The 9832-nt window shown below is 42.3% G+C and overlaps 1 protein-coding gene across 1 annotated transcript; it reads right to left on the bottom strand.

Annotated features, from left to right (window-relative positions):
* Positions 1 to 644: 644 nt before the first annotated feature.
* LOC112506036 (vicilin-like seed storage protein At2g18540) lies at positions 645 to 2936 on the bottom strand. Its single transcript, XM_025110064.1, has 3 exons — positions 2400 to 2936; positions 1233 to 1416; positions 645 to 1162 (listed from the first exon to the last, which is right to left on the bottom strand). Exons 1-3 carry the CDS (start codon positions 2934 to 2936, stop codon positions 645 to 647), a joined length of 1239 nt encoding a protein of 412 aa, XP_024965832.1.
* Positions 2937 to 9832: the final 6896 nt, after the last annotated feature.

The following is a 9832-nucleotide window of genomic DNA, read 5'->3' on the forward strand; positions in this document are numbered from 1 at the left end:
TGGGGCAGCCACTGTCATTTGATCCGCTCCTAGATCCAGAGCTAGTTGGAAGTCGAACTTGCTTCTGTAGTCAAGCAGATCTGTCATTTATTTGCAAATGGTAGATTTGGCAATGGCAAACTTCACTCCCTTGTCCTTCTTGTGGTTTGTAAAGTAGAACAGATGAAGAAGATCCCACAGATTTAGATTAATAAGGTCACAATTTGTGAATCTACATATCTGTCCGTGACTCTTCTCCACTGTCTACTCGTAGAACACTATCTGATTATGTGCAAAGGTGCACTTCTTTATGTCCAGGACTTGTTTATTCCATCAGCAAAGTGGACTGCAGTGATTGGTTTAGTATAGCGATCGAGGACTCTCTGCCTAATGTGCTCTTGAGCAATAGGATGGAGACTGATCTTCTGGACCGGTGTCTCTTCCCTTTGGTTGTAGAGGAACTGGTAGATCTCCTCGCCTTCTGCCTTGTCCTTGATGGGTTTGTCGAGGGGTGTTGGGTTGAACATGGCATTCATACTTGCTTTGATCCAGTGGACACGATCAGAAGGATGCTTCCGTTTTTGTCTGCTTGTTGTGACTTTTGAGCCTGCTCTGTTTGGATTGACCGGTACCTGCTTCATCGCAGGAGTGATAATCCTGGTCCCTTATGCAGGGACCCTAGCGCTGTGGGTTCTTGGATGTGGTGGAGGAGCAGCAATGATTACTTCTTCTAAAGGAATGGCAATCGGAATGTGTAGTAGTGACGGATCATCCACATTCATGGCGACCACCTCTTCTTCTTGTTGAGTTGTTGTTGAGGGAGCAGCCATGTCCATAGCGTACTCTGTTGAAGATGACAGATCCAAGTCTGAGTCATCTGATCTATAGGCAGATAGAAGGTCGATCACTTCTGTAGTCTTTTGTAGCCCGGCTGGCTCTGCCTCTGATGCCATGGGCATTTTCCCTTTGTGTAGTGCCTCTGCATTGTCTGCCACTTGCTGGCTTTGTCTACTCTGCCTTGATTGACCTTGTTGGCATGGGGCAGAGGACGATGGTGCAGAGGGGGCATCTAGAGGTATTGTACTTAGTGTGGTTGTAGGCAAGTTCGCCCCCTCTTGGCGATTTTGAGGATGAGACTCGTCTGGGTCCTCATCATCGTCAAGTCGCCTCCTCTTTGATGGTTCTACGCATGGAGATGGATCTCTCTGTCACTTAGGTCTCTCATCCTCTGCTCGAGACATGGATTTGATCACCTCCTCGATGGTCTTGAGGAGTTCGTCGACTGTAATGGCTTCTCACTTCGTCGTCTGAACGGTAGTTGAATCGTGCCAGAGTGTCGTTGATGTTCTTCACTGCTATTGTGGCCTTGCTATTAAAATCCACAGTGAAGTCTGCCACCTTCTGTAGGAGTCTGTCACCCAGAGCATTCATGGCGCTCTGTGTGACATAGTCCACAGGTACATTCAGAGGTATGAGGGCCTGGTTGTTGATAGACATAGACGCCTCAACCCTATGTAGAGAAGCAACGACCTATTGTAATGTTGTTGTATTGGTTGCCGCCAATTCCATTAGAGTGTTGATACAAGAAGCATTTGTCGTGGACTCTACTCTTAGTACTGCCAAGGATGCTCGTATCTCATCCAGAGTAGGTGTACAAGGTGACGGCTCTACACGGGCCATGCTGAGTTTTATCTCTTCCAAGGAGCATCGCATAGAGGTGAAAAAAAAAATGGAAATCTTCCCTAGTGACATATGCAGATGGTGTAACCTTTGGCTCAACACATGGGCCAGATTGAGTCCCCGTTCTAGGGACGCCTTCATTCACGACTTGATTGACGTTAGTCGGGGAAGGACTTCCAGAGGTCCTCGTGGTTCTCCTTGAGGAGAATTCACTACTTCTGTTTTGTCAGGGAGAGTACCCAAGGTTGGTTCAGAGCAAGCCAGAGGGCTCTCCATGAGTGGACTAAAAGACTCGTTGAGTGTCTCAAAGTCTAGTGCACCTATTCCTTGCTCTGAACATGGTTGGGGGTCTACTCGTGCAGAAGAAACAAATTCCTTTGTATGGGAAAGTGGCGTGATATGGGAAGACATATCACTTATGTTTTCAAAGGTTACACCCTTTTGGGAGGGTGTTCCCTGTGGTGAGGCTTCCCTTTGGCTAATATAACTAGAGGCAGATGCGACCTTTGGTTGGATAGGCTGTTGAGGGTTCGAGGTGTGCACCTCTGTTTCAATGATATCTGTGTCTCGACCACCGGAGTCAGATTATGTGGTTGCACTGGGAGTTGGGTAGGTAAATCTAATGTGCTTATTTAGCCTAGGCTGCTATGTCCCGCCCTGAGGCAGAGCAACTGCTTCACCTCTTCCCTCTTCTTCTTCTTCCTCGCTCTCCTCTTTTTCTCCCTCACTTTCTGTCTCACTCTCTTCTTCTTCACTCTCTTCCTCCTCATCCTCACTTCCCTCGCTTGTGAAGACCGTGCAGCATCGTCGTAGTGATCTTGGTCATCCCCTGGGTTTGGACTAGAGGAGTGAACCAAGGTTTGACGAGCCTTTTCTTCTACTCTTTGTTTGGCCTCTTCTCTTAGGCGAGCGATTTTTACTTGGAGATCCTTTTCTGCCCATTCCTCCTCTGCTCTAGCACAAGCAATCTTAGTTAATCTTTCTTGCTCTGCTCGTTCTGCCCCCTCCTTTTTCTTTTTCTCCCTCTCAACTTTCTTTTTCTTTGCTCCCTCTCGTTTTGTTTCTTTTTCTCTTTCTTGTTGTACTCTCTCCCTTTCTTCCTCAGCTATGATTCTTTCTACTCCTGCTCTCATCGTTTCTCCCTCTGCCTGAGGCATTGATGTGTCCTCAGTTCTCTTTTCTTCTTCGGCTGTTCCTATGCGTAACGGGGTTCGAGACACTGGTCCTGGTATCTCACTTGTACGTTTGTACGCTCTCCTAATCTCTTTGGACTTCATGTAGCTCTTGAGCCTCTTTGGAATAGGCCTCTTTGCTTCATAACCCTCCTTGTTCACTGTTGGTGTGTATTGAGTGAGCACGTTTACCTTGTGTGTAGGTAGACGACCCACATCAATGTTGTTGTTGTCGAGCGCTGGTCTTAGGAGAAGACCCAAGAATCAGGGAAATAACAGAGACGGTAGCTGTCTTCCTTTGGCCACTTCTTGACACTTCTTGGCCACGGCTGCCTTGAACTCTGTGTAGAGTATCAACGAGTAGTCGAGAGATAGGTCAAAGAAAATACCGTAGACAGTTTGAAGTACGCTCGTGGAGCACATGTCGAGACTCCCTATCTTCCCTGACAGAGAGCGGTTGACCAATGTGAAAAGTGTATTCCACATTGGTGGTAGGTATTGTCGGTGATACTGGGACGGGTATTGAATGGCCTTGTTGTACCCTAAGAACTTCAATAAAGCTGGGATTTCGTCCTCGGATGGGAGAGGGGCGTATTCAGAAAGCCCTAGGTTAGTTTTCGTTGGGATTTGAAGAACCCGCGAAAACATAGATCTTGATATACGAATTGTGACAAACTCATGTGTGGTAGACACAAAGATATCTCCTATGATTTCCCTTTGAGATTCAGTAACGGAGCAGGACTGCCAGTATTATTGGATGTATCGTTCGGGAACTAGGTCATCCGTGTTGGTCAAGGCTGGGTTCAAGAAGTGGTTTTGGAGGATATTGATGATGGGATGGTATTTGGTATCGAAGTTTTCAAGTTGGAGGTTTAGGGCATGGTTATTTGGTTTGATCGGAAGAGGAACGAGGTTTTGACTGGTATCTTCCATCGTTTTTTGCGATGTGGTATGAGTTTGGGAGTTTCCAAATTCTGAGGAGGACATTGTTGCAGGTTTTGTGTTTGGAAGGAGATAACAGATTTTTAGGGTTTCAAGAAATAGTTCTTGAATCAAGAAATGGGATGAGGGAACGGATTTGTGGTACTTACTTGTTAAACAGGATGATCGGTTGAAGATTGAATTGATCTTTAAGCACTGGTTAGAGAGCGTGAGGTTGTAGCAATGGCGGTTGAAGGTTAAATACGACGAGAGTTCTGCCCCAAACATCCAGTAAAACTGAACCGGTTTTCTCAAAGCCTGTAGGGGCGTGCCACGTGGATTGCCAGCTGCAAGTGGCGCCTCCCACGTTTGAAAAGATAAGCTCATAGGCGGTGACGCTCATTGTGGGTAACAGCTTTTATTAAACAATTAAAATAAACCTTACGCCTTCTTAATAAAATAATATATTTTAATTTTCAAAAACAACAAGAAAAATTTCCAAGTGTAAATGCTCTCGTTCAAGAGAAGTAGAAGTTTTGATGAGAACCGAAGAACTATATGCAGAACAACACATACCTTGGGATTTCATACAGTGATTCGTGATTGGACTATACATGTTCTCTAGAGAAAACTTTGCTATGTTTAGAGGCAGAGGCTCTGTATAGTACAAATAGAGGCTCAATTCTATAATCATTAGAGTTTTAACGTAGAGGCTCTGTATAGTACATACAGAGGCTCTGTTTGATATGATGTTGTGATCCCCTTTGAGTTGAGCTTTTCTTATCTACTCCCCGTTGAACTATGCTTTGATCATTTGTGATAAGTAGAGCACATGCATAATGATCGAGGTATAGAGGCTCTGTATCACAAAAGAGCTAGAATTTGAGTAAGAGGCTCTTCATGAACTATGCAGAAGCTCTGTCTCATGGATCAATACAGATAAAAGCAGAGATATGTATAAAGGAATGCAGAGGCTCTACATTAGTTTGAGAGATTTAGCATACCCAACTTGATAACTAGAAAATTAAATCTCTTTTCATCAAGAGCTTTTGTAAAGATGTCAGCAAGTTGTAAATCTGTATTTACAAAGAACATTTCAATCGTACCTTTCTCTACATGGTCCTTGATGAAATGGTATCAAACATCGATGTGCTTTGTTTTTTAGTGTTGCACAGGATTCGCTGTGATTTCGATAGCACTTTGTGAGTCACAAAGAATTGGAATCTTCTCAAACCTCTATGCCATAGTCTTTCAGTTGAGTCTTCATCCATATCACTTGGGAACAGCAGCTGGCTGTAGCTACATACTCTGCTTCATCGGTGGAAGTAGAGATGCAGTTCTGCTTCTTTGAGGTCCAACTTATGAGCTTATCCCCAAGTAATTGGCAGCTCCCTGATGTACTCTTTCGATCGAGTGTATAACCTGCATGACCAGAATCTGCGTACGTAATAACATCGAAACCAGAATGCTTTGGATACCAAATACCCAAAAATTGAGTCCCTTTAAGGTATCTAAAGATTCTTTTTACAGCCGAAAGATGAGATTCCTTTGGATTTGCTTGATAACGGGCACAAAGACATGTGGAAAACATGATGTCTGGTCTGCTAGCCGTGACGTATAGTAGTGATCAAATCATTCCACGGTAAGTCTTAACATCCACCGGTTTACCAGATGGATCTGTGTCAAGCTTAGTACCCGTAACGATTGGTGTTCTCATGGTGGAAGAGTTATGGAGTTGGTACTTCTTTAATTTGTCGGAGACATACTTAGCTTGGCTAATGAAGATTCCATCGTCCCTCTGTTTTACTTGCAAGCCTAGGAAGAAGGTCAATTCTTCCATCATGCTCATTTCAAACTCACTCTTCATTAACGCAGAGAACTTATCACAATGTCTCTRGTTCGTTGAACCAAAGATGATGTCGTCCACATATATCTGTACTAAGAGCATCATACTTTTATACCTTTTAATAGACAAAGCTGTATCAATTTTACCATTTTCAAAACCATTAGATAAGAGGAAAGATGAGAGACGTTCATACCAGGCTCAAGGTGCTTGCTTAAGTCCATACACAGCTTTGTCTAAGAAATAGACATACTCTGGATGTGTGGAGCTTTCAAACCCCGGAGGTTGTTGAACATTGACTTCCTCCTTCATCTTACCATTCAAGAAGGCTGACTTTACATCCATTTGATAGACTCGAAATCCCTTATGTGCAGAGAAGGCTAAAAACAAGCGTATAGCTTCTACCCTTGCTACTGGCGCAAAGGTCTCGTCATAGTCTATGCCTTCTTCCTAGCAATAGCCTTTTGCTACTAGCCTTGCTTTATTTCTTACTACGATCCCATCCTCATCCTTCTTGTTTCTGAAAACCCATTTACAACCAATCACAACTTTCTCCTTTGGTAAAGGAACCAGAGTCCATACCTTATTTCTCTCAAGTTGTTGGAGCTCTTCTTGCATGGCATCGACCCAACTAGGGTCTTTTAGGGCTTCATGTACTTTTTTTGGCTCTATCATTATAAGGAAGTTTACGAATAAACATTCATTAGCTGTGGCAGCCCGTGTCCTTATGCCACTTCAAAGTTCACCAATGATCTGGTGAAGAGGATGATTCTTTATCCATTTTGTTCTTGAGACAGATAGAGAAGTGGGGGATGTTTGATCACGTTCCGTAGCCATGTTTTGCAGTAAGCTCGTTGATGGTGAAGAAGGCTCTGCTTGCTCCCCCTCGGATGTTGGTACATAGGAACCAAGTGCAGAGCCAGAGCTATGATGCTCTGGTTCTTCGTGACTAGGCTCTGATGCAGAGCTAGTTTGCTCTGCTTGTCGTTTGTGTTCCTTCACTTACACTCGCAGATTTATCTCTTAGTAAATGTACAGAGATGTCTTCGTCACCAAAGAAGTCTTCAAATAGAAGCCTGAGTTCCAATTCCCTTGACTTCTTTTGAGAATTGGAAGTCTTTTGGTTAAGATCGAGTCCAGAGCTGAGGTAGACTGAAGTCATTTGTTCTTTATCTTCGAACAAGACGTTGATGCTGTCCATGACCGTCTTGGTTTGTTGATTGAAGACTCTGTATGCCTTGGCTTTTTTTGAATAACCAAGGAACGTGCCTTCATCGACCTTCTTATCGTACTTGCCAAGTTGATCTCGATCATTTAGGATGAAGCATCTGCAACCAAAGACATGTAAAAACTTGGCGTTAGGCTTTCATTGGTTTATTAGTTCGTAAGGCGTCTTCATGTGTCTCTTAACCACCATTGCTTTATTTTGAATAAAGCAGGCAGTAGAGATTGCTTCTGCCCAAAAATGGGTTGGAACACCAGAGTTAGCTAGCGTGGTTCGTGCAGCTTCGACCAATGTTCTGTTCTTTCTTTCTACGACACCATTTTGTTGTGGTCTTCTTGTTGCAGAGAAGTTCTGAGTTATTCCTTCTGTGTCCAAGTACACATCGATCTTGGCGTTCTTGAACTCTGTTCCATTATCACTTCTTAGCTTTTGAATTTTGCATTGTAGAAGTACTTGAATCTTGGTGATTAGTTTGATTTGCAGCTCTGGTACATCTTATTTCTGCCTTACAAACTCAATCCAAGTATATCGTGAGTATTCATCAATTAAGACTAAGATATACTTCTTACCAGACAAGCTATGCACAGAGATTGGACCACAAAGATCCACATGAAGCATGTGAAGAGGTCTGATGCAGGACACATCTGTCTTAGTTTTATGGGATGCTCTTTTGAGCTTTCCCATTTCACAAGCAGAGCAGAGATGGTCCTTTTCGAACCTGATGGTAGGAAGTCCGTCAACCAAATTATGCTTCACAAGCTTCCTAAATTTTAAAAATTGGGATGCGACAGCTTGTGGTGCCAGAGCCAAGCTTCTTCACTCTTGCGAGACACGAGACAGAGAGTCTTTGAGTTGTCTATTGGTGAGAAGTTCATAAGATACAGATTTCCTTTTCTCTTAGCTCTTAGAAACTCCTGACCTGATTCTTACATAATGGAGCAAGCTTCCTTTTGGAACTTGACATTGTAGCCAGAATCACATAGTTGTCTTATGCTCAAAAGATTATGTTTAAGCCCAAAGACATAAGCAACCTTGGAGAAAGAAACCTTACCTTGTAGAAGATCCCCGTATCCCTTTATTTCTCCTTGTTTATTATCCCCAAAGGTTACTTTTCCTCCAATCTTCTCTCTGTATGAGGAGAGCAACCTCTTATTGCTGGTCATGTGTCTTGAGCATCTGGAGTCAAGATAGCAAATGTCCACGTGCGGCTTCTACAAAACAAATTATAGAGATTTAGGTACCCATTTCATAATGGGTCATCGATGATTAGGGACAGAGGGTTGCTTTTTAAGCTTGGAAAGAGGCTTCGTCTCTTGACCTGAATTACCAGACTTGGCTTTAGGAGCCTTATTTCTCTTCTGGATGGTCTTAGATTTAGACTTCGATAACCCAAAGATTAGACAATTAGGGTTAGAAAGGTGTTGTTTTAATTCCAGCAACAGAGAAACACATTCATAATTATGAAAACATTTTGAATGACAAAATGATTTATTAGCTTTAAAGAATATATTATTACAATCATTCCGAGCATTGGTAGTTCTAGCAAACTTCCTATCTAGATCTGATTGTTTTAACAAAAAATGAGTCTTCTTTGATTTCTTCTTTCCTACTCCTTTGGCCTTCAGAGGCCTCTCTGAAACAGAGAAACTAATGTTAGAGCAAGCAGCGGATTTTCCCTTTTTGTTCTGGTGTGAATTTAATTGGCTTAGATTTTGAATTTAAGCCCTTTGAAGCAAAAGAAACTGACTTTGCACTCTTTGCCCTGTACTCAAACTTGGGAGCAGGTTTAGCATTTGTCGACATGCTTGCACGACCAGAACCTAGGAGAATCTTTTTCTCAATAGGGGGTTTTGAAACCTCTGGTTCTTTGGCAAAGACCTTTATCTTAACTTGCTCTTCAAACGAGTTCACCTCCGACTCAGAGTCAGAGTCAAGAAAATCCTTGTGTGAATGTCGAGATACAAAGGTATCATTAAGAACTTGAGATTCTTGTAAGCATGAGCTACAAGCTTCATCCATCTTTTGTTTTAGTGGATTTTCAACAGTATTCGAGGAGTTACACTTAGAAGAATCTGCATGTCCTTTAGAAGGATAATTCAAGGCCTCAAGCAAGTCTTGCTCGTAGGCCTGTCTTATCGTTTCTGTAAAACCATCCATCAATTTCGAATCCAGAGTTTTAAGAAAATTACCTGTGGATGAACTCTTGATTTCATCTAATTCAGGTTTGGCAACCTCACTTTCAGTCTTAAGATGTTCAAGATTTGTAGAGCCAAACCAAAAGATCTCATTTGTCTTATGTATTTATTTTAAATCAACTTGTGGCATACATTTTGAAGAGTAAGAGATGTTTTGGAATTTTAACTTAGGGGTTCTGGCTCCGCTCTCAAGCTTACATCTTTTAAACGGTGAGGCTGTATGCAAAATAGGAAAATATGGTTTCTGTTTTTCGCCTAACCTAAACACGGATTCAAGAGTGTTTTTCCTCTTCCAGGAGAGGTCTAGGTCAATATAACTTATACCTGCTTTATCCTGTTGAGAGTTAACTTTTTCATACACCTGCTGAGCATCTTGTTATTTCTTAATCAATAGCTCTTTTCTTTGTAAGCTCTAGTGTAGGAACTCCCTTTCCTTTTGAAAATAGTCTTTTAGGGCCTCAGAGTTTAGTCTGTCTCTCTCTTTTTCTATAAGCTCTGTATCCTTTTTCTTTATAGCCGCTTTTAATTCTAAGCACTCTGTTTTAAGACTTGTTTCAGTGGATCGTTTTGTTTGTAAAAGCTTTTCATTCTCCACTGATAACTCTTGTTTTTCTATAGTCAGTAGCTCTGTCTCTCGTTCAAAGAATAGTTTTTTCCTTCTCCAAGGATTTTCATTTAGATTTTTGGGAGAGAGTTTTTGCTGTAGATTAACAAAATCGTTTGTCAAAGCAGATATGCTCTCTTCTTGGTCAGAGTGAGAGTAACCAGAAATAGAACAAACCTAGGAGTCGGAGTCAGATCCAGACTCATTCTCAAC

The sequence above is a fragment of the Cynara cardunculus genome, assembly GCF_001531365.2.
Source record: "Cynara cardunculus var. scolymus isolate 2C chromosome LG 2, CcrdV1, whole genome shotgun sequence".
Taxonomy (NCBI): Eukaryota; Viridiplantae; Streptophyta; class Magnoliopsida; order Asterales; family Asteraceae; genus Cynara; species Cynara cardunculus.

Coding starts and splice junctions, on each gene's coding strand:
- LOC112506036 (XM_025110064.1), bottom strand. CDS start 2,936: ATGAAGTCCAAAGAGATTAGGAGAGCGTACAAACGTACAAGTGAGATA. Junction 1,417..2,399: donor AGAGAGTGAAGAAGAAGAGA/GTGAGACAGAAA, acceptor TATGTCACACAG/AGCGCCATGAATGCTCTGGG. Junction 1,163..1,232: donor TCCTCAAGACCATCGAGGAG/GTGATCAAATCC, acceptor CTCCATGCGTAG/AACCATCAAAGAGGAGGCGA.